Source organism: Trachinotus anak, unplaced genomic scaffold (genome assembly GCF_046630095.1).
Source record: "Trachinotus anak isolate AG129_WGS33_773 ecotype Australia unplaced genomic scaffold, CSIRO_AGI_Tana_v1 ptg000009l, whole genome shotgun sequence".
NCBI lineage: Eukaryota > Metazoa > Chordata > Actinopteri > Carangiformes > Carangidae > Trachinotus > Trachinotus anak.
Genome location: NW_027273860.1, coordinates 5,881,844 through 5,907,180, shown reverse-complemented (window position 1 = coordinate 5,907,180; position 25,337 = coordinate 5,881,844). Strand labels below are relative to the sequence as shown.

At 41.0% G+C, this 25,337-nt stretch overlaps 1 protein-coding gene and 1 long non-coding RNA gene across 2 annotated transcripts; one reads left to right on the top strand and one right to left on the bottom strand.

The window, feature by feature from the left end:
• Nucleotides 1-30: 30 nt before the first annotated feature.
• LOC139625113 (F-box/LRR-repeat protein 7-like) lies at nucleotides 31-24,451 on the bottom strand. Its single transcript, XM_071484774.1, has 4 exons — nucleotides 24,000-24,451; nucleotides 18,978-19,067; nucleotides 2,650-3,267; nucleotides 31-1,504 (listed from the first exon to the last, which is right to left on the bottom strand). Exons 1-4 carry the CDS (start codon nucleotides 24,034-24,036, stop codon nucleotides 768-770), a joined length of 1,482 nt encoding a protein of 493 aa, XP_071340875.1. The 5' UTR covers nucleotides 24,037-24,451; the 3' UTR covers nucleotides 31-767.
• LOC139625115 (uncharacterized) lies at nucleotides 1,785-3,531 on the top strand. The gene is made up of 2 exons (XR_011691836.1): nucleotides 1,785-2,510; nucleotides 2,657-3,531. It is a non-coding gene; the product is annotated as an uncharacterized lncRNA (long non-coding RNA).
• Nucleotides 24,452-25,337: the final 886 nt, after the last annotated feature.

The window sequence follows — 25,337 nt, the reverse complement described above, 5'->3', positions numbered from 1 at the left end:
TGAGGGGTTGGGTAAAACACTCACAGTTGTGGAGGCGGATTTTAGAAGAATTTTATTGGCACAGTTATAGCAGCAATGTGTTCTTGTTTATTTTCAACAATGGTCCCACAACAGTTTGTTTCTATTTGGCATTTGCATCAGTAACCTTTGATTAAGAGAAATACTATTGACAAAATCTGGTACATGACACTTTGAGCTCAGTTGAAGTGATTGTCAGTACAGTTGCATAAAGTGCATATGCACACAACATAAAGAAAGTGAAACTGAGTATATTTGAAATCACCAGATCTGCTGTGTTGCTGCTCTGTAGCTACATTCTTAGTGGTTTAGTCTGAAGATACTTGCTGTTTATAAATAGATGCAGTAATGTATGGTTATGATTATGATTCAGGGCCTTAAGGTGATGATGAACTTTAAAATAAAATATATTACAATGCTTTAAAATGGTAACCCAACTGTACCCAGTGCTCAGTGTTGTAGCATGTTGTTACATTGCAAATTGTGATGTTGGAAAAAAGAGTCATATATTGAAATACTGTACTTTCTCTGCCTTTTTACAGATAAATATGTTAAATACATTCTATTGAAGTATTTTCAAAGGACAGCATCAATCGTCACTAAGCGGATTTAAAAAGACAAATTCTGGCCAGTATTGCACACCAGTTTTCAACCAGTTCTGACACATCAGCCGCCGAACTCTGCCAACACCATAGCAGGAATATTAGAACATCCACTTGTCAGAGGACCAGTTCCAAGAACTCCACGCCTCAGTAGAAAGCGGGGTTTGTATGCTCGATGACACAGCGCCGGCAGTGGCGTCTGACAAACCGCAGAGCCTCTGGCGACACCTCACAGTCCTGCACGTTGAGAAGCTGCAGCTCGCAGCAGTTGGCTGCCAGAGCTTTGAGTCCTCTGCCTGTTACGCTCTCACAGGCTCTGAGACTCACTCGCCTCAGGCCTTGGCAGTACATAGCCAGCTGCTCCAGCCCGCTGTCTGACACCAGTGGGCATTTACCCACATCCAGAGACTTGAGTTTGGGGCAGCTCCTGGCCAAGTGGCTTAGGCCGTGGTCTGTCAGCCCCTCACAGCCCCTTGCGTTCAAGTAGCGCAGTCTCGGGCAGTAGCGAGCCACGTACCGCATGCCCACGTCTGTGATGCGGGTGCAGTGGGCCACACTCAGGTAGCGCAGGCAGCCCTCCAGTCGGGCGACTTCCCGCAGGCCGAAATCCCCTACCAAGCGGCAGTCACTGAGACTGAGCTCCCTTATTGAAGGGCAGTGGAGAGCAAGGTGGCGCAAGGCTTCATCTGTCAGTCTGGTGCAGCGGCGCAAATACAGATGTGTCAGACGAGGGCAGTGGGAGGCGATAGTTCGCAAGCCCTCATCCTCGAGGGAAAAGCAGTCGGTCATGTCTAGGTAGTGAATGGAAATCTGCTGGCCATGCAGGGTGGACAGCTGGAGTGAGGCCTCTTGGGTAAGGCTGATACATGTCACCTTGGAGCAGCCTGTGGGAGGAGGAAGAGAAGGTAGTCAGCTCAAAATTATTTATAACTTATCTCTCCAATGTAGACTGATTTTATTTAAAAGGTAAGTTTACACAGTCTTTAAACAGTATTCAGGTCCCCATATGAACACTGAAACTGATTTTGCTTGCTTTAATCAGTCCTCCTGTTCATAATGCTGCCCTTCTGAGTGTTTCTAATGTGCTTCTAATGTAAGAGATGGGGGACAAAATCCACAGTTTTTGCTCTCCAGATGTTTAGCTGAAGCTAAGTTGAGGCTTTAACAGTCTTTTCCAAAGTTACAGGCTTTTTAGTATTTGTACAACTCAGCAAGGAAAGACTGTGAGAGTAATCTACTCAGTTTGACTAATTCAGACTTCTAAAGTGTGATATTCGCTTCAGATATACTTAAAACATTTTTATATTGCACATGGACCTCAGATAAACTTTGGAGAACAAGGACTGGATGGATTTTGTCCCATTTCTTTCAATAGAGGGATGTTGAGGATGCTGCCACCAGATGGCGCCAGAGTAAACCCTGCAGTATTTGGCTACATGCTTCCACCTAGAGGCATGAAAACGTTCGAGTGCAACCGAGTCCAAGAAAACCAAAACTGTGGTCATTTTTCAGGATAAAAATCAAAGGCTGATGTCCGTACTAGTTACAAAATAGATTTGATTTCATTATTTTTGGCCTTTCAAATAAGAACCACAACTTTTTTCAAAGGCTATTTCTGCAACAAAGGGCTTACTTCCTGGTGCTAATGGTGCAGACATTGCTCTGCCACTGGAGTCCTGTCCAAGTCAATGTTATTTGTGTCACTTCCTTAATGAAAGCAGCAGACCAGCCCTCTTACTCATGTTGAGGTAAGTTCTGCTTTCAGCTAAAGAAAGCCTTTCTTCTCCCACATGGGAGCTTAAGGTTGGCAGAGCTTCTCCTGCTCCTCTAATGATTTTACCAGCTTTAGAAGAAATGACTGAGAAGGACTGAGGGGAGGAATTCTTTGAGGTAAATCCACACGTGTGTGATGTCAGGTAGCAGCCACTCCTTAATAAAACTGAATGAGCCTGCCTTCAGCCACCAATCAAGGTAAGAAGGTTGCATCTTGTAGAATATGACAAGTAAAAAATCTTTCTTTTCTGTTTACCTGAGAGGTTCAGGTGTTCCAGGTTGGGGCAGCGGGATACCACCTCAAACACCGCCTCATTAGAGATGTTATAACAGCCAGCAACCTCCAAGTGACGTAGCTCCGGGCAGCACTGAGCCACCACATGCAGCCCCCGGTCAGTGAGCCTCTTGCAGCCATTCACCACCACTGTCTCCAGGGTCAGACACACGTTCGGGGTGTCCTGGCACAGCCGGTGGGTCAGGACCCTGATGGCACGGTCAGCATGGAGCAGCTCTCCCGTCAGCCGGATGGTGCTCCACAACCTCGGATCCCACGCCAGGTTGTACCAGCGGCGGCATACGCGCGCACAGCGGCACAGCTGATTTGTGGGGAGGTGGGAGAAGATTTGCAGAAGGGTGTGGTCGGGGAGGACGTCGATGGGGGCATGGTGATGGGTTTTTGACTGACGGGAGCGAGTGTGAGTGCCGGGCTGGGGGTGGACCACGGCGACCGTCTCGGCGGGGGCAGAGGAGGAAGACGAGGAGTTGGTCTCATGGCCGTTGCTGGAGAGAGCGGGTGAGGAGAGAGAGGAGGACTTGGACGGTAGGATCAGACCAGGGCTGGGGGTGCTCAGAGTCCTTGTGCTGGAGTCTAAAGCTGAAGAGGGATGAGACAGATTTGTGGACAGAGTGAAAGAGAGAAGAGAAAAAAGAGAGGGTCGAAGAGAGTTAGTGTCTGAAGCCAATAACAGTTTCTGAGAGTTTCTTCCTTTTAAGTCCAGTTTGTTTAAAAATCCCAGTGTGTTTTAAACTTTTTTGGCTTGTGAACCTCTATAAATAACAATTGTTTGCTTGTGATCCCTCATCATCAATTGCACATGTCAGATTTTTACAAATATACAATGTTTCAAAAAAACTGAAACTGTGTGTTGGAGTCTACTTGTTGATCTAGTCCTGGTTTGACAAGTGTAAGTACAGAAGCTTTTGAGCTAAACCTGGTCTAATGTGATCTCTAAACAGTGTTGAGACTTTTACTATGATATCTAAGACTTTATAAGAACAATAAGTGGTGCAAATCCTGAGAACTTTTTGCTCTATTTCCGAATCTGGCAAATTGGAAGCCAAGATCAGCATCGTCCTGTTTCCATTTCTATTAATGGAAAAATCCACCCTCAGATACATTGTTTAATATCATCAATCTGTGACATTTAGTACATTCCAAGAATAATTCTACAATGAATACTGTAACCTGACTCATGCACTTATATTTCCACAAGTAATTTCCTCCACTTCTTAGAATGACTTCTGACAACTAAAAACAGTCCTTCAGTGACTGTATTGTAATGTGTAAGTTTTACAGAGGGGGGTAGAACAGCTAATGGTGACTCTGCTGTAAGACATAGAAACTAAGTGTTTCCATGCAAGAAAAAAAATAGATTAGCATCTTAAAGAGATACTACTAGATTTAGTTTACACCTCACTAAAGTTTGGGGACTTGCAAGAGACAGATTGGAAAAAAAGAGAAATCAAGACTTTAAGACAAGGCAAGACAATTTTATTTACATTTCATTGAAGGGAAACTTGGTATGTTTTCCATTAATTATTAACATTAATTCCATTAATCTTTGATGTGTCTGTACTAGAAATTAGATAATGTCACATTATATTTGACAGTTATTTGTGGAAACAAGAAAAACAGGCCACAAACTGAAGTGTAGGGATCACGGTGATGGCGTCATGGTGACACCAGCTTTTATCATCAATGAAGAGGAGTTTCCATGGGTCTCGTTATCATGTTTTGGGGTGTTTGGGGAAAAAATGTGTCACATTTATCTTCCAGGCATTTGGGCAGCAGTCACAGGGCCTCTTCATCAGATGAACTCTGTAGCTTCAAAGTGAGCAGCTGAGGAGTTTGGTGCTGGGGCTAACAATGTACGGTTAGCCCTGTGTAAACACTGAGCCCCCCCTGACAGATGTGCGCTGATTGCCGCCATGGCTGAAGACGCAGCTGTGAGAAGCGGTGGCTGGATCCCATCACTGTGGCGTGAGACGATAGAGCCTCCACCTTTATTGGATCAAGCGTTGGATCTGATCCCTAGGATCAACCCATCACACTGGGACACTGAGTGCTCTCCTCTGATGCTATCTGTGTCTCCTCGATACCCCCCCACCAGTTCGTCTTGTCCAGTCTTGAGGAGTTCGGTTGGATTGATAGTCATCACTAAAAGCATTTCAAGTAGTCATGAGTATGATGTCACTTACAGCTGTCAAACTATGAGTTTGTGGGCTTAATGGGCAAAAAATGAGGTCTTCTCATCTTTCAAAATAAAAGTGTTCTTTATGTTTGAGATGGTAATAGTTCTGTAATGATAACACAAGTTTAGTATGAATTTGCTCTAGTGAATCATCTTCACAAAACATTTACAGTGTCAAAGTGTTTTTAGGTTAAGACTATTATTCTGAAAGGTGATAAATTTTGGTCAAAGATTTACACTTGGGTATGTGGCATTAATTCCATATGTTTTCCAAGAACCCAGGAACCTTTAGAGGAACCAAGAAACTTGACAATTTTTCCAAAGGGCACATTTACAGTACCAAAGATTTGTAGTGGACACATAACAAAAACACCAACTGGCCCTTTTCCACCATAAGAACCTGTCTAGGAACCTTTTTAGGGACTCAGGAACTTTACTTGCCTTTCACTGTAGGAATCTACTTCCAGTTTTGGTCCCTGGGCTGTAGTTCCTGCTCCTCCTGTACTACTTTGTGGCCCAAAAGATTGAATTCATGTTAGAATTAAAAATGCAGAAGACACTTCTGCAGGAACCTATGTACTGTAGTTCCAGTGGTTCCTGGGTGTTAGTACATCAAAGTTAATCCTGAAGTACTTTCTGAGGGCTAAGCAACTATTGAAGCTATCACTAGTATCAATATCAGGACTTGAAAAAGCAAATTTCTGCATTTCTTGCAATGTTACTGATGTTTAAACAAGTTAAACATTCAAAATAAGAACATATAAAGAGAGAGAAGGTGGGGATATTTTCTAATTGTTTCAGCATGTAGTAAAACAATTGAAAAAATCAGTCAGTGTATCTTTGCCACTTTGCAGTAATGACCATAGTTACTCTGCTTGTTGTCTAATCATGTGCCAAAACTGCAGCTTAAAACAAAGCTTTCACTTTTTAATCCTTTATCAATCTAATTTGCTTAATCTTGGTTTTTAAGATGTGGTGGAAATCCAAACAGGAATGGACTGAACCGGACTTTTAATTCCGGATGTTGTTCCTGAGGCTCTATATTTTGAGGAATCAATATGTGGTCTAAGAAGTACGGCAATTTAAAGCTTGTGATGTTTTGGCATTTTTGAGATGGTAGTTTGCAGTGTTGTATTCAAATGCATCATTTTTGCATTTAGACTTTTGCAACCTGTGATTCCCATAAATCTAAGCTTATATAATTGTGTTCACGGCATATGAGCACTGTATTAACCTACATTTCTAGTTCCAGTCATGTAGATTTCACCGTAATTGAATTGCATTGGCTTCAGGGCCAACAGTCAGCTGCTCCTACACAGCGTATGTCAGCATGTGCATGACAAATGGACGGCATCCTGCCTGTCATGTGGATTTGTGTGCTGAGACAGACAGCTGGGCAGTGACACCGTCCTTACGGCTGTCCTGCGGATCTGTATTCCAGACCTTCAGTTCAGTCTGCCTCTGATGACATCCACAGGCTCATCCTCTCGGGAACATGTCCTCCGATTCGCAGCTACTTTAAAACAGCCTCCTGTGTGCCTTAAAAGTCTCACTCGCGTCCAAATTCGAGCAAAATAAGGAACGCCGCCGTCCAAGATGCATGAATCTGCAGCAAACACATTTTATTCAGCTTTCGTGAGCTTGTGGGATTTAATCGTTCTTGTGGGATACGACTGACCTCAGTTTGGGTTTAATGCATCACATTCTTATGGGTGGTCCGTCCATGATTAGTTCAACTATAAATGTGTAGGGTTCATTTCCTTGAGGTCATCTAGCTTATCTTGGCCCGTGTTACTCTCATTTGGATTTCTCTGATGATAATGCATTTTTTTAACTTAATACAAAGGATTTAATGGTCTGAGGCCATTATAAACACCTCATCTATTTCAAATTTCACACACCTGTACAAATATGCCATGACAGTAGTGCTTCTTGGGTTTTTATGTTTATTCAAGTACATTATAAATATTCCAAGATTCCTGAGTTAATACCTAGTGTTTGTGGATTTATCCAACATGGCAGGAACCACAAACTCTGCAACGCAGAACTGTACAAACAAGTGGAAATCAGTATATTTTTGGCATCTGGTCAATGCAACTACATTTTTGTCATTGAATTATAGGAAAATTAATGATGCAAGTGTACACATTCATGGCATTTGAGTCCAAAGTCAGAGATCAATCCTTCGGCATCACAACAAAAAGGTCTACACGAGCGTTTTGTTGCCAAAGTCACAACATCCAGCAGATGATCAGATTTTCCACAGAGCCATGTGCAGGCAAGACACAGACACATTTCTTGAGTCATTAGTTTTGATGGATGGATGAGGTCCGGCTTTATTATTCAAGTCCAAGCTAATGCCGTTGGCCAAGGAGATGCTTCCAAATTGCGTAATTACATGTGTCGCTGATCAGAAGAGTGCTCAAGCCTGGAGAAACACAGTGCTACTACTTAGACTACATCCACCCCCTGTATACCCAGACACATTTTCACACAGCTGGTGGGAAAGTTAAGTGAAGACAGATTCACAGTTGCTTAGTTGCACTGGATTATGGATAGACAACATGTGGATCACTTTAAGGAAGTCCAGGTGTTATCTATCTATTTTCTAGTTGCATGAGGCCTCTGTTTATCCAATCACCATTAACAACTGCCTGACAATAAGCAAGGATGAAGTTGTTGACAGTGATCTTATGACTGAAATATTCACATTTTTCACACTTTGTCACTTCTGGACATGAGATAAATGCATCATTTTGGCATCTGAGGAGCCCCAGTAATTTTTTTAATGGTTTGTGAGCTTATTTTTTTGGATGGGCTATTCATACAGTGCATTTGTAACATACATTTCCCAGACTGTCAGCAGCAGACACCAAGCCCTCTATAGTAAGACAAACACATTGTTTCGAAGCCAGCCATGCAGACAAAGGCTAAATACAGAGCCATGGAATTAAGACATAAGATACTAGGTATGAATGCAAAAGCAAAAATAAGTAAATAAATAAATAAATCCTCCTCAAAAGCCTCGAAAGCTCAGTCTTGACTTTGGAAACAGTTTGACAAAACAATCCCTGCTCAAGCTCCAAACACTAACTTTTAATGGAAGTTTCAACTGTATCACATCTAAGTAAACTTTGAGTTGGGATTGTTATTGTCAAAAAAAAGTTTTTCTTACATTAATAATGAACTACAGGCTCAATTTATGAGCCAACGTGGATGAGAAGTCCTAGAAGTGCTATGAATGAAATCATGAGAGCTACTGAGCCTGCACATCTCCATGGCAACTAAGCAAACTTTATCCACTAATAAAGACTGAATCTGATACAACTGAAAGCACCACAAAAAGCTAGTAAGTGGACCTTGTGTTAGGATTGTTGGGAATTATGGGCCACTTCAGAACATTTTACCTGCGGCTCGAAACTCTAAGCATGAAAAAATAAACTTTCCTTTAAGTCCTGGTTCCTGCTGTAAACTGTGCAAGTGAACCAACGGTGTTGTGTTTTATATCTCTGTATCACTGCAAACGTATCATTAACAGAACAAATACCATACAGCTGCTAAATGTCTCTTGAAGGCACTGTGAGAGCAGATGGTGGAAGACTCAGTTTGGTTTAGGAAATCAGAGGAGAAACAGTGGAACATCTGGTCTTTACTCTGGACAAAGAACAACGGAGCAGTGGTGAAATGAAAGAGAAACTCATGCATTTTGAATGCACATATAGCCACAGCAAGGCATACTTGGCTGAAATCATTTGCCACTAATACCCAAATCTAAGCTGATCTGCAGCAGTGCCGCAGCAGGATCCCATTAACTTCAACTACAGCCTTACTTCTGAGACACATCTGGATTGTGCTTTGATACCAGAAGTTTAATGTAGATCAATTGGAGTGATCACTGAATAGACAAGATGCCTGCCTGCCTGATAAAGAGGTGCCCTGAATATTCAGAGAGATGCTGCCTTAATGACAAAGACATGATGATTTTTTTTTTAAAGTAACACAGAAAAACAGATTTTAAGGGAAAGCAAAAGAAAATAGAGAAAAGAAAGAGGGAAGATAAATTGGCAGAAGAGCCTGCAGACTTTAGCAGAGACAGAGACAAGTGCACAGGCAGGGTCAATCCAGACTTTGACGCAGTCTGGTCATAAACTAAAGCTATAGGGATTCCACTCAGGATCTTGCCTTGCTGTGAAGCTCTGCTAAGACCCTGTCTGGAGCTTGTAGGATTATTACTGCTGCATCTGGCAGGACAGACCAATCCATTACCTCAATGCCATTAGGCCTGTGACATGTTCCTGCTCTGCACTGAGCTCCTCCCTGTCAAGACAGGGTGGTGTGGAGTATCAGAGATGCTCATTTTCTTCTCATGAGTCAGAAAATGAAATCCAAATCAACACAAAAGAGGGGAAGTGTTAAAATTGAAGTATCAGCTAATAAAAAACAACCAGCCAGTGGGGATTCAAGTGAAAGAGAATCAAAAACACAATTGATTTATCAGCACTAAATGGTTACGTGCTCCAGTTTTTTTTTTTTAAAGGGAAACATCTGACTGAGAGAGAGAGAGAACTCCTGGGATAAAAAACATCTGGGTCTGTCTCAGGTTTTATTGAATACATGGAAGTTGATATTACCGTACAGTGTGGCGGCTGGGCTATCAGCAAAGCCCTCACTACAGGAAGGTCTTGCGTCACAACACAACCTGAAAGACAATAGGGCCTGCTGGTTCCTTTACAATGTGCACACTCGGACAGGAAACAGACTCCTTAGCTCCACACAACCCCCTTAACTCCTCTACTTCTGGGCTGCAGCTACTCTCACACTCACTCAGTCTCGAGATTCATTTCTGAAGCTTGTGCAGCAACAGATTCGGTCATACATGCGCCAGGAACTATAACACTCTTTCCCGACATCACGACTAATTTCCTTATGGGAGTTTTCCGCCTCTTAAAGTCCTTCTGTCTGCTCGAAAGACACAACCGTCTCCACGCTCTGCCCTCATCACTTTATAAATCCTCAGCTGAGGAGGACAGCAGACGCTCTGATATCCTAAAGGCAAATTTGGAGCCGTGGAGTCACTCCTTCAGAAATGAGCCTTTGTGTTTGTCTGTTCACTACAGCACAAAATTTCCAGGATAGAGATGACAGTTAAGGCTGCAGAAGCAATTTTGGCATCATTCAGAATTGATCTGACCTTTGGCAAATTACTGAAAATTCATGATGATGTCATTTTTTTTAACAAGTTGTCAAATCAAGATGTCAAAGATGGGGCGAATCGTGTGCATGAGGTGCCTTACTGTACAGTTTATCCTTTTTGGCAGTGGTGTGTGAGAGGGGCTTGTGTGTGGAGTGACAGTCACATTAAATGACTGAGGGTAACTCTGGCTGCACAAACACACACACACGCAGCACCAAGACGAACTGCACATCAGAAAGGAATGGAAAAGTGAGCGCTGGCCCAAACGGTTGATTTGGTTGTGATGAGGAGCAAATGTAATGATCTCATGTGGTTAAAGCAACAGAACAAGGGAAGTGCTGGAACTTTTGCGGTTATAAACTCCTGACAGAAAAGGGTTCACTTTAACTTCAGAGAGAGGTTATTTTGTCTCGTGTGTTAGTTCCTTTATAGACGGACAAGGACTCTTAAAAAAAAGGTTCTTCATAAAATCTCACTTTGTTAGCTAAAGAGTGCAACCATGCCCTGTGCAAGGTTGTGATTGGTTCTGGATTGTAGATAGAAGGAATAACATAGTGCAGGACCGTCATATCGGCTACACGAGGTCAAAACTCCAGCAGCACTTACAGTATACAAAAGAAGTTTATTATTAGACTGATGCATTTTGGCTTGTGGCCTTCATCAGGGTCATCACAAAACACATTACAAGGAACATTCAAATAGGGTAAATATAGGCCCAACGATAGGCCTGAAGGCACATGATCATATGTCCAGCCCATCACTGTGGAAGCCCCACTGGCAGATTATGTGTATGTGTTCACATATGGGTGGTTGATTTGTATTTTCTCTGTCTCATACCAAACCTATTTTAACATTGCTTGTAATTGGTGATGACATAAGCCGTAACGCGATGGTTCAGCAATGAAGTTCTTCTGTTTACTGCAAGTGTTGCTGGAGGTTTGACCTCTTTAGACGTTTTCCTATCTCCATGCACCTTGAAGTAGGTGAAGTTGTGCTACAAACCTTTACTTTACTTGTACCAGCTTCACATCACAGTCCTGTTCAGGCACCTCATGGAAGATTTCAATCCCTAAAATTTGTCACAGGAAGAATGAAGGCCTATGAAGGCTTAGCAACTTTGAAGGTGGGAAAAAAGATAAGTGAGGCAAAGTGAAACAACAAAACATAATTAATCTTTTTATGTGGTTTAATAACTTGAATAGAAATACCACAACTCTGCCACACAAAACTCATTTTTCCATTTCTGTTTGTTTGTGACTTAACCAAACAAGACACAGTGTTTTAGAGGTTATGGTAGGCGAGGTGCCACTTTAGCACCTCCTCTTACCAAGCTAGCTATTTACCCCAGCTTCTGGTCTTTATGCTAAGCTAAACAGCTGCTAGAGCTACCTTCATATTTAGCATCCGTCATTTTTTCTAATTTTCGACAAGAAAGCGAACAAATGTCAAACTGTTCCTTTCGTAGAAAATCCTTTTGTTTCTTTGGCACTTGACACCCACTTGATGTTGATGTTGATGTTTGAATTTAATTAAAATCCAAACAACTAAATGTCAAGGGCCTGAGTCATCGAAAAGGTATTAAGAGCAGCCAAAACAAATGTTCCTGCAGTTCAGTGAAAGTCAAACTTGCTCTATATGAAAAAGCCAGAACACATACAACCACAAATGTTCTTTAAATAAATAAAACTAAGTCTACAGCCATGCTAATGGCTGTATGAGGCTGCGCAGGTTCATATGCTCAAAGTGATAATGCCAACTGATGGTGCTAGATGGAAAGTGAAAGGATCAGGATATTACAGCTCATCCTGAGGGAACATTAATGTGTGCACCAAACTGCATGGCAATCCAACAGTTGTTGAGATATTTCACTTTGGACCAAAGGTGTCGACTAACCAACAGGCTGACATCACCGACCTCAGAGTCATCCCATTAGCACGCTAATGTTAAAAAAAGCAAATAAGTTGTTCAAATTGTTCTTTCAAGACATAGCTCTGTAAAGCACATTTCATTGAACTGAGATTCCCCGAAGAAAACCATCCAGAGAGAAATTTTCCTCTCATTTTTGTACCATTGCAGTTTCAGCCACAACTGACACTTCCCTGCTTACATAATGAAACAAACCACAGTATGAGAAGAGGAGAGGGGAAGTCCAATGTGTCAGTTCAGCTGGTCCACAAGTTTGGTCATATTGCCACATAAAAGCCCAAAGACCCAGGTGTATCATAGTAAAAACATTACTCTGGAACCAAACTCTTACAGGAAGCAGGAGTGTGTATCGGCCAGGTGGCACCTTTCCCAACTCCTGTCAAACACGCTGCTGTAGTAGAACTGAAAAATGTGACCCTGTTGAACAAAATGGCAAATGCATTGAAAACAACAAGGCCAGCGCTTCCTCTCTGAGACAGAGAACGACAAGACCGAGCAGCAATCAGAGAAGAGTTATGAGATGGAGAGCTCTGCTTGCTGAACTGCCTTTCCTTCCCCCCTTCCTCCAGCTCCTTCGGTAAACTGCTTTCACTTGTTTTCTTTTTTCTTTCACCGCCTTGTTCTGTGCTTTTTTGCTCAGATTTCCTGGCTCTGGGAGCGGTAGAAAGGAAGGGGGAGGAGCGAGGACAGCTGATGGAGAAAATCTGGGGGAAATAGCATTGGCATTCTTTGCCTCTCTGTCTTCTCTCTTTCTGTAGACTATTTCCAATGAGGATTAGAAGTAAACCACTGATATTTCTCATTACAATTGCTATAGGCTTGTTGAAAAAGTCTTAAAATAACTGCAGGCTGCTGCTCTGTGTCCTAAGTGAAAGTGGTGAAAAGGGACAGATTCTTTTTCCACCAGTGTGGCTTGTAGTTTATGAGTAGAAACTTCTTGAGGCTGTGAATTTCTGCGAATAAAACAAGAACAACCTCCTACATTACTTCCTCTAACGCTCCATAAGATAGTCAATCACCTGCCAAACATTTCCCCCAAGAAACAGATGCTTCCTCATCTAAACAAACCTCTCTGCCTGTTTGAGAACTTCCAACGCAGCTGTAGCGCAGCAGAACAAATGCAGCATTAAGTTTCACCAAGGCCTCAGAAAGATAAATTTGTCACACCAGTTCGAAGTTTGCCCAGAGTTGTTTAGCTCAGAAGAAATGCTGCAGTAACGACTTCAGATGAACGATAAAGGTTACATTTACAGTGCAAGTGGAGGATAACAACTTAAATGTTCTCTCTGCAGGGAAAATGTCCTGGCAATGATACACGCAAACACCTCGCTGCAGCCTCTTTCATGTTTGGCACGGCAAAAATCAACAGTGAAACACTATATATCCGGTTGAGTAAACACAAGTAAATGGGTCATCGGCGTGTGAGGTTAGTTTACAGATGAAGTGCGAGGGATTTGTTGCCCTTGGGAGGGCAAAAATATTAACATGATGGAGACAGGGGTTTTCTGGTGGGGCTGTTTAGACTGGACAGCTGACCCTCACACTGTCTTCACGACAGCTATGTGGGAATTCAAAGCAGTCAATATTAGGAGTATCTAATAAGAGTCTGTCAACATGTATGCCTTTAGATAGGCCCTAGAGATACATTTCCATCCACTTCTTTTTGATGCACATTTTCAATACTTTGTGAAGAGTAACTGAAAATCTTGTTTCAGTTACTCTTCACAAATTTTTCCATTGCTGCAGTGATGTAGAGGTGAACTCCAGGACTCTGTTTTGGAAATAGAAGCGGAAATACATTCACTTCACATTTTATTTTGTTGGAATTTCAGAAAACTTGCATTTTAACGGAAACAACAGATTAGGTGATCAAGGGGCCTTTAATTCCTGCAATAACTTGGCTTAAATATGTATCATTGTGTGCGGTCTCTTATGACATGCTTGACAATCAGAGGTGAAATCATGTTTTTAAATGCTGCTTCTCCCGAGTGGGATTTGCCTGATTAAATAAAGATTACTGTGGATAGGATTTCTCTGCCATGTTTACATATGTGCAGATGATGATGTCGTATCTCTTGTAGACGTTTTAAAATTATGGAAAGCAAATCATTTCATGAAGCTAATCTTTCTGTCAGACATTTGTGAGGCATCCTTCATGCTGATTTAGTTGTCTTCCACTATGATCGAATGACGAATCAACGTGCCTGACACTTCTCCTCTAATCTATCTGATTTGGCGCTGCAATTAGCCAATTCATCAACTATTTTGATAATCAACTAATCTTTTCAGTAATTTTTTAAGCAAAAAAAGTCTCTCAATATTCTCTGGTTTCAGCTCCTCAAAAGTGAGGATTTGATGCTTTTCTTTGTCATATATGATTGTAAATTAAAAATCTTTAAAGAAATTGAAGACATCACTGGGCTCCATGAGACAGTTGATGCCATTTTTTTCCACATTTTTTTCAAACATTTCATAGACTAAATGACTCTTCAATTACATATTAGGTGATAATTAAAATAATTGTTAGTTGCAATCCCAGTCTGATTCTGCAGTACAAGAAGGCTGGAATGACTTAATGTACGAAAAGGAAATATAATCTAAAGAATGTAGTGTGTCTGATAAGCATATAGAGAACAGCATTTAAATGATGGCATGTTTACGGTGTAATCTTTTACTACAGTGTTGGACAGAGTAAGCTTTTCCCTGTCACTGTTATCACAGTTTCTTTGGTCCTCTGCAGACAGAGAGGAAGGCGTCGTGCTCATTGTTCCCACCATTCCCTGTGCCTCAGCTACCTTCCTGGTGCCGGTATAAACATGTGATGGAGCTGACCCCAAAGCATGGCCGCTCTGGCATGATCAACACCCCTGTGAGTCTGCGTTACATCAGTGGCTAAAGCTTGGCACAAGCTCCAACTGATACAGCAGGATCAAAAAGGATCTTCAAGAGTTATAACACACAGGCTGAACCTCTCAGGATGCTGTTTCTGTGGCTCTGCTCCTACCATGTCTGAGCCACATTCCTAAGGTACCCTGAGTTCGGCTGTGCCAAAGCAAACCCTTGAGGCCCAGACAGGGTCACAGTGTAACCCCTGCTGGGAGATACTCAATTTCATCCCACAAGAAGGATTTACTGTCCAGGACTGTGCCTTTCAGTCTGCAGCTAATAAGCAACTCAACTGGGTCAGCCCACCACAAGCCCGTCTAAATAATAAATGAAAACAGAGACATGTTGCAAAAAATTGCCAGATGACTGCCCAGCACAGTTTGTTTTCAGGACGAGAATGAGTGTAACTTCCTAATGTTGATTTTGTGGGAATAGATGTTGGACCAGTGAAAGAAGACAGGCAATGGCCTACTTTCCATCTGCATACTGACATTATGGATGGACAATAACTCAATGTTATGGTTTATTGACTTTAAAGCCACTAAGTCTAGAATCGTGAGGTGAATATAGCATCTTTCAGATTCTTCTGATGGCACAGGTTCTTGTTTTGACAAAAATGAAACATTCCTGGTCAGAACTGGTGCCGTCTCCAGCCATTCATTGCCAGTTTGGATCTTACACATATGTATTTTTGAGAGAAGAAATAACAGTCTTTCTCTCACAAATGAAAAGTTGAATCCAGCAGCAGTTACAGCATCTTCAGTAGTTCTGTAATGTCACAGATTTAAAAAGAAGCTGTGGGTGAGAGTGACTTGACGAAATTCTTCTAATTTGATTGGCTCAAGGGGAAATGTCTTTAAGTGAACTCCTCAGTGATAATATGATTGTATTGTGTTTTCATTATCACAAAATTCCCATGTCCAAATTTTAAGGAGATTGTAATAAAATGAAATGTAACAATATAACAATATTAAGAAACAAAACCGTTTTTAAATAATGTTATGGTTTCAACCACATCACCCTGCCTTATATCTGATGGAGAAAAGTCTGACATTTATTTAGGTCTGACTAGAACTGCATCCACTTCAATTAATAATGTTCAAGCTGCAGCATGTCAGTCAGGAAGAACAGAGGTGGGTTTGTTCCTCAGTGATAAAGACTATTTTGTTTCCCCCTTTTTACTGGTATGCATGCAATATGTTAATAAGCAAAGTAAAAACATTATAGGAAACATGTATATTAGCCTGTCACTTGGAGAAACCCTATAGATGAGGAAAATGCCTTTTATCAGAATAAATATTAAGCTAGTAGCATTTCTTGTTTTAATTTATTTTATTATTATTACATTTATTTTAAGATTTGCACAGACACACATTAAACTTACTGGTATGCAGATGTATATATAATGTTAGGATTTATGTTTTTCTTGTGGTTCTTTATATTGTTGCTGCAATTACTGGAAGATGTACTTTTGATGTGTGATATAGTGGTGTGGGACTGACTGACTGAGTGATTGACTGACTGACCGACTGACTGACTATTAATGCTGTGACATTACTGCAGCATGAAGACTTTGCAGGCCCTAACATGAATACTCCCAGTGTGTGGTGGGGAAACAGCCCAGACTGCTTCCTGATTAGTTTAGTGGACCACAGGACGAGGTGGACTGTGTGATCTGCCACTGTGTGTGTGTGTGTGTGTGTGTGTGTGTGTGTATCTATGCTTTTTTAAGGAGGGGGGATTTGACTGTGGCCATCGTGGTTCCAGACCATGTAATTACTCCCACTTAGCATGGAGAAAAAAATACCAATTTCAGTCATAACACAGGAGGGAAATTATGGTTGGGAAGCCACTGGCCATGGACTATACTCTTGTCTATATATTTCTATCTGCACAGGTTGTTCTCTAAGTGGACACATTCAGGATAATTATCGATTTCCCCAAAATACTCTGTACTGGGTTCACTTCCAGCAGTTCTTCAATGGACAGATCCAAATGAGTCAGCATTTCCAGCGAGGCTCGATGAGTAACAGTAACCGGCCCTATCCAAAGACCACTGTATACTCCACTCTACATTCTGTGAGGTTAATCGGTGAATTAACCTTGCTGAAATAAAGTAATCGACACACATCTTGCGTGAAACCAAAACAACATCAGATGCCTCGTGAGGAGTTTGTTTTTTTTTCCTCTCTTCGCTCCTTTTCTTTTCTCTCTGAGAAACACCTTGAAATCTTCGGCTGACAGACAGTTATAAACACAGGCTGTAGCTGGTATTTGTTTTCTTGTGGGCAGCTCCAAGCCACAAGAATACTACATTCATCATGCCACAGCAAATTTATGATTGCTGATGACAATGCACGAGAGGAACAGGGTGAGTATAAGAGCGCATGAGCGTGCAAAACATTCGGTGACTCACTGGTCAACTCGGAGGAGGAGAGACCACAGCACAAAGGGAGACAGAGCGTATCTGTTGGGGGTTTCGATAAGGTTTATAATCAATATGAGTGACTCAGCAATTTATTCACAGGGTGCTGAGGTTTCATTTTCACTGTCTGATTCAATCGAATCAATACTTCCTGCCCAGTGGAAGTTAAACACACTCTTTAAACCTGTAAAGCGTTGTGAGATAATGAGCTTTAAGATGCTATATTTTTAGATGTTACCTTTTTAGTGATAGGTGACATTAGCCACAACATATTCAAAGGGGCTGTAAAGCTTATGAAAATAAGTCTGCTACTAAGAAATGGTTAAAGCTGCACTTATCAAAAATGTAACATTAACAATGGATCAAATGACAGTACGTAATGTGAAAGATGTCCCTCAAGTAACAGACCAAAAGACAGTCACCACCTAGCTCTGTAGTCTACCTCAGCTTTACGGAGCATTTTAGCCTCTTTAAGCTTATTGTTTTGGTTTTTTTACACACCACAACTTTACTGTTTTGGTTCACACTCTCAGCCCTCATCAGCAGCAGGCTGTTTTATTTTATAAAGTTTCTACAGGTTTGCATTTGAGTCAAATAAATATGCAAACTGCCCTGACACCCTCTGGGATAAAGATCCCCTGTGGAGTTTTTTTTTTGTCAATAAAAAACAAAAAACGGGGACCTGCTCATTAAAATGTTGCTCTATATGGCTATTACTGGACAAGTTTTGATTATGTCTTCATGAGTTAAAAACTAAAGCTTAAAGGAAAGTATTATGGTTAAGCTTGTTTATTGCTCATTTATTATAAAAACAAAAAAATATATAACAAAAAAAACATATTAATAAAAAATATTAAAATATACAAATTTTTTATTCAAAGAAATTGAAGGTTTTTACAAGACAGTGGATATGTAGCACCTGGGACTGTGATACTATGTGATACTGTTTCAGTTCTGTTGAAATAAAAAACTGCTGCGTCGACTGACAGATTGTTAAAGATGCATCAGACTGATCCACGTTCAAGACAGCTGCTGACAGGAGGCTTCAAAAGGCATCTGTCAGCTGCAAAGTATTTTTCAACCAATGCAGTGAGCACACAGTTTACATTCATAACACATACACTCCTGACAAAGAGGAGCAGTTCCCTGCATTAACTTTGCCAGGGTTGGACGACTGCCTGGGCAGGCAGGAGGCTGGGGAGGCGAGAGGGAGCCAGAGAGCTGCATGGAGAGGAGTAAGAATGGCGTCTGAGCAGAAGGTGAAGCTCCCCGTCCCCATTTTCACTCCCCACACCTTTGCCGTCTCCAGCAAAATCCCTCTCGCCCTATCTCGAGCACACGTACCTCCCTCCCTCCCCTCCCTCCTTGGCAATGCTTTGAGCCTGATACGACCACAGTTTAGATAAGCATTCTTCCACAATGAGAAGCCAGAAGTTGGGTTTTTTTTTTCTTCTTCTAAAACAAAGCCCAAGAAATGCCTTTGCTTTCTGGGTTCTGATGGAAGCTGTGAGTTTGTTTTCAATTTAGGGTTATCCCAGGAACACACAGGTTTCTCTCCAAAAATAGGCAGCGCAGAAAGGGGATGAGGAGGAGAAAGAGAGTGGGGTGGGAGGAGGAAAAGAAGAAGAGGAGGGTAAAGGAGAAGGGAGGGGAGTTTGGTTAATGAGCACCAGATGCCTTACCTTCGGTGGTAGCCACATTCTTTGGAGCTTTAGTTGGTGTGTGATCTGTGCTCGAACTTATGTCAGAAGAGATGCTTGAGCTCCCTTTACCTGCGGGGGAAATGGGAAGAAAAACAAGATTGCTGGGACATAGTATGACAACTTTAATATGACTTGTGTTATATCACTTTAATGTCATATATATATATATATATATATATATATATATATATATATAGAATAATACAGAAAAACCAGAATTTTGTGTTTCTCTTCGTTGAATTGAGAGTTTGCCTCTGGAACTCAGTCTTGTCATATAAAAACACACTTTTTTATATTCAAATCCTGAAGAGCGTCTGTCTGAGATAAGCACTTTCATGATGTATTCAATAAGTTAAGGAGGTATGAAGTGTATGGAATTATAAAGCACATCATTCTCTGCTTTCATGACTTTTATGTTCCTCAATTTCGGATGAATGGTTGGCCTTGGCACATGCACAAAGTATCTGCTGGTTCGTCTCAGTAAGTGTCCTTTTTTTTTTTTTTTTGTTATGTAGAAGAAGAATAAAAGTCTTTTAGAAGAAGAATAGAAGCCTTTCAGCCTTTCAGCCTTCACGTCCTTGGAGGACGAGTGAGGAAACACTCCTGCATACGTCTTAGCTTGTAGAGACTGTGCAGTCTCACAAGTGCTTTTTATGAAGTTCCCATGAATATACAACTCCTCTTTTATGAGCTATACTTGCATTATTGGATTGAGAAGTTGGATTTCTACACAGTCACACAGGAGAGCTAAATTTCAAAGGCATATTCTTTTGAATATCTGTTTGAATGCTTCCGATGCCGGAGTACGACAGGCTTCACTGCCATGGTGACTGCAGGCTGCCTGTGGAGTAGTTGTTTATGGCGTTTTATTCCTCTGTCAGTTCATAAATGCAGCTTTGTGGCTTTCCTGAGACTTAAGTACGCGCCTTTCACCCAGCACGACAGGCCGGAGAGGTATTCCCAAACAGTCGCACCCACATGCGCATCAACTGCAGCCACCTAAACAGACTTGACAGTTCCTGAAAAAGACGTAAATATGAAAGCTTGTGCAACTTGTGTCCCCACACTCAGCCACACCAAAGACACATGATCACACAGTTACATATGAAATAATAATATAAACCATAAAACCAGTGCAGCTCATATGGTATGAGTATGAATGACATTTTGTGGTGACATCACTGAGCCAGCACATCTGCTATTGCTCCTTGAAATGACTCAGACCACTTTTCTAATATCTAAGCCTGAAGCTGGGTCAAGTCGAGCGAATACATTTCAATATCTAGCTGGTTACAGGATTTTTGTCCTCGGCATGAAGGACTCTGCGGGGCTGCTTGGTTGACGCATTTGGATCTTTCATGGAAAAACAACTTTCAGAAAAGCTCCTGCTTCCTGTCTTATGCTTATATAATGTGTTGGTGGAGGGCTGCTGCATAGTTGTGACCAGTGTGTAATTAATTGTGGAATCACACTTGAAAACAGATGTGGACCGATTGACCGCAGAATTCTGCACTTGTAAATAAAACTCTGGCCTTAGACAGTATCAAGATGATGATATCTGAAACACTCTGTAATATCTTCCTTTGTGAGCTGACGATACTTTGAATAATCTTTATAACCTAATCAATATAATCTATATGAATATGTTCTGTTTATCAGACATAAATCCCTGATGATTGTCATGAAATTAAGTCCCAAATTTTCCTGCTTACATTGGTCAACACTTTTGCAGCAATAGCAATTCAGTGTATTTACCTTTTTTAATTGCATCACTGTTAAAATTGTCAGTGTAAGTGATGGGGTCCTCCCTTCTCGCGCTGTATTCATATTGTGTACTTCAGCATGAGCGATTCAACAGGAACTACTCGCCGGTGTGCAGCATGAAGTCAGACTTCCTTATCAAAACAACTAGAGCTGCAACACTAGTAAATGAGTTGATCAACATAAAACTATTTGGTGTCTAATTTGATAGTTGATTAATTGTTTTAAATAGAAAAAAATGCTAATATTCTCTAGCCCCAACTTCTCCGGTTTACTTGGTCTTCTATGCGTGTATGTCTTTGGCTTTTGGTTTGTTGGTCGGACAAAACAAAACATTTGAAGACATGACTTTGGGCTTTTGGAAAGTGCGATTGACATAAGGACTCATCAGCTAATCGAGAAAATAACTTTCAGAATAATCAGCAATGTATAATCATTGGTTGCAGCACTAAAAACAATGTGAGTTTGTTTGGTTGCCCTGTAAACAGATACACCAGTTGCTGTGCGGTTGTATTTCTGACAGAGACCAGTAATCACAACTGTCACCAGTCTCAAGGATTAAAACTTTAAAGAGGAATGATGCTTTCTAGCCATAAACACTTCAGACAACTGGCAAGCATCTTTGCTAAAACACTGGCGCACCAGAAAATGTGTATTCCATGCAATAAAGCCCCTGAAAACCCACTCATCTGATGACCAATAATGTTTACATGTTAAGCATCACATTTCTCTGCAAACTTATCAATTAGAAGATGTATCAAAACATTTTCTCCAAAATCCTAAAATTAATGTTTTCAATCTCAAACTCATCAAATTAATCCTGGTGAGCACACAAAAGATGTTTGCACCAGGGGAGTTTGACATCATCCTCCTAACATCTGGTGATGTCACATCAACAACAAGCACAAAAGACTCTGCTTGCACTAGTAGTTATACTGAGTTTAATGAGAGTGATTTGTGTTTTGCTAAGTACTAATTGCACAGTAAGGTATAACAGTGACCATGAAAGCCACTGGCAGTGACTGCTGTGCAGCAAGAATAAAGTCTGCATAGCCTTTGTCATATTTCTCCCGCCTGACTAATGACTGTTAACCTGATAAGAGTAAAGACAGGTGATTTTGTTGGTAATACAGAACACAGAGTGAAAAGGACTGAAACCTGTGATATAATCTGTTCGTGTACCTTAGCAGGCTGGATTCCTAGGTGGGGCTGGAGGTCCACATGTTATTTTTAACATCATGAGATCCAATCTTTTCTCTGCACTTATTGACTTAGGAAGAGAGCACATTGGAATGTTATTTATACAAACATTTCTGCTCTGGAGACAGAAATGATGTGTTTGGTGTAGCCGGACCACAGTTTTTCTGAATAAGTAATGTTGGAGAGTACATCTTAGATGAAAAAGACAGTGGGACAGAGGGGTGAGAGAGGACAAAGGGGGAACTATGAAGGGTAATGTGCTTTGTTCTTTGCAGTTTAACCATTTAACCAGTCGATTTTCCTGCTGAGCTGATATTACAGCTCATTAATGCCATGTTTGGTGATTTGTATCAATATTGTGGTAAAAGAGTCAACAGATCCAGATTTTAGTTATCGTAATGTCATAAAGACTTTGTAATATTGTCTTCTACAGGGTTTAAGCTGCATTCCAGCTGGATAAAAAAAATCTGAATTTATCTTTTAGCTGAGTGAGATGGACAGTGAATGCCTCTCACTGCTTGGACACACTAATAACTTTTTTCCTGCCTGTAGTCCAATATTGGCACACTATTGATACGAAGGTAACAGGACAAAGGATAGTGATATTTGGGTTTGTCAGTATTATTGTCATGAAGAAATAAGAAAGGAAACTGGTACCAGAAGTATGTGTATTTTCCTTCTGATCATAGTTAACTTGTCCTCTCACAAACCCTTGGCTCTTTTGCTCTGCCCTGGGGCAACATCAAACATTCAGCTGCAGGAGAGACACTAAACATCACCGACTCTTATTGAACAAAACCTGAAGTTACCTTCAGGTGTAGCCTGGAAGAAACCATCTCAGAAGCTGTTGCTAACACTTGTTAGCATGTTGCTGTTCACTGTAGCAATTTTGTAGCTATTTTGCATCTTTTCAACTGGTCTAAAGCAAATATTGTGAGATACACTGTGATTATATGGCACTGAAGTGTACACAAGTATACACAAAATGGCCTCCAAGTCAAACAATAGTAGGATAAGGAATTGTGGACAAAAATCTCTGGAATTGGCTTTTATCAAGATAAGAATGACTAAGTGCCAACAGACCCAAACACTCATGTCCTTTGACCCACCTCCACTAAACCTGCCGGACTTTAAAAAAAAAAAAAAAATTAAAAACACTTCTTCTTTAAAAACAAGCCATAAATGAGGCTACAAGGTGCTGTCTGCTGAGCCTGCTGTCCTGCCAAGTCAGCTGTTCTGACAAAGTGAGATGCTACTTGACTTAAACTGACTTTATTACAGATTGGAAATGCCACCTCTGTTCCTGATTTCAACTCAACAGCCTGAAACTTGCACGTCAAATAATAACTATGCAAGTTTTTGGACATAGACTTCAAACAATTTTACTATAGCACTTTGTAAACTGCCTTTTACTGCAGCTGGATAGACAATGAAAGTTAAATGATGGGTAAAAAAAAAAAAAAAAAAAAATAGAGAAGTGTCTGAACTAATAGCAGCTTTATGTGTTTTCTTTTGAACTTTTATGTTGCACAGTACAGTTAGAAACTGTTCAGTGCTTACAATGTGACCACCAGATGTCACCCTATATCTTAAAGGCTGAATATAAACGTTGCACATCTTTAAACAGTATATTAAAAAGTACGCAGTTAACAGTCAGAAGCAGCCATTAGCTCCATAACAACACATGCCCTTTACAATTTGAAGATTTTTGAATGGAGTACGGTGTAAGTAAAACTTACACAAGGAAAGGAAACACTCACTGTGAGAAAATTAAAGATATAGAGGGAATGTGCTAGTTTTCAGCTAGCTCACTTATGTGTAGTCAACCTCAAGGAAGCTACAGACCAATATAACTGCACATTGTTTTCTATTTTTAGTTCAGCTGGACTCAATTGGGAAACTGTCTTAAATAACGGTAATATAATAGCCCCCTTTTCACTATGTAGAGCAGGGGGTTTGATAAAAAAAAAAAAAAAAGCTCGTCCTTCAAACTGCAATTGAGACAAAACGTGTTTTAAAGTTGTAATTTACAGCACTTACCCTCGCTTCCATACTGTTTTCCATTGTTCGCACCCATTTTAAAGAATACATAATCTATGAGCGAAACTCAGGTTGTCAAAAGGAGTTAAATTCCAGAGAAAAGGACGGTCTTTCCATAAAGACAGGCTAGACAGTCAGAGTTTTGTGTAGGGCCGCTAGCTCTGACTCCAAATAGTTAATCCAGATGTTGAACAGAGGACGCCTCAGCATTACGCAAACCTAGAATCCAGACTTGAGCTTCCAGCGGTGCAGACTTTCTATATCTGAACATCCACAGACACAGCGACAGAGCTATACACACACACACACACAAAAAAAAAAAAAAGTCCCAGTTCGAGGAGTTTTGGGGGAAAAAACTTTGAGAAGTGCCCTAAATGGTAAGCAGCTGTTTATCAGGCAGAGTGCGGGCAATCACAGCGGCCAGACAAGTTTGTGAGGACGCGCAGCTCTCCTCCACTGGATCTGGATTTAAAGAGACCGCAGACCAGGGAGGGAGATGTGGACGTTTAAAAAAAGATAAGGCAAAGACAGGCCGAGGCTGTGCCTCAGAGACAGTCAAATTACAACACATGACGACTCATTGATGCACAAGAGTGTCTTATTGCTCCTAAAATGCACATACTTGGAAAAGAAGACAATATACCTTTCATTGTTGCACAAAACAATCATAGTCTAGCACACAGATTGGAAGCAGTTATAATCAATTAATATTTTAGGAGAGTTAAATCATCACAGGTTTCTTTTTAACTCCGCACCAATCAGAATTGAGGACACATAAGCTCTCATATATCCTAAGCATAAAGGCCTGCAGACAGGAGAGAAAAGTTTAACCACACATGTCGGGGTGTTTCTATAATTAACAGACATACAGGTCATTGGATACCTAGAAGTAAACACTGGTCAAAACCAGTTGTCAGCTGTTGACAGTTGACTTAATATTCCCAATACATGTTAAATTCCTTTCTAAATACACACAGCCAGTAGAACTACAGCAGGCTTAACACTGGGATAAAAATGGTGTTTTGGTCTACACAGGCCCACAGCATATTCTATAATGAGATACAGAGGTTAATGTAGCACCAGTCATCTTCACAAAAGGTGCATGACGCAGCTCTACGTGGGCACATTTTTGCTTCTCTGCATCAGACGGCAGAATGTTTGACAGCATACAGACTAGTCATATTTGTGCTATAGTGGTGGCTGTCTTGGCGAGCGCCCAGGAAAAGCAGAATTGTGCACAGGGTGCTCAGCAGTAATCAGGAGATTTGTTACCCTGGAATTTCCATTCCACTGAGGTATTCAACTCCCACACTTTCACACCAAATGTCATCTCTTTAT

Bases quoted from the DNA above. Each gene is read 5' to 3' on its own strand.
- LOC139625113 (XM_071484774.1), bottom strand. From the start codon at position 24,036: ATGGGTGCGAACAATGGAAAACAGTATGGAAGCGAGG. The intron at 19,068-23,999 runs GTAAGTGCTGTA...TTTCCCCCGCAG, and splicing joins AAAACAGTATGGAAGCGAGG to GTAAAGGGAGCTCAAGCATC. The intron at 3,268-18,977 runs GTAAGGCATCTG...ATCCCTCTTCAG, and splicing joins GAATGTGGCTACCACCGAAG to CTTTAGACTCCAGCACAAGG.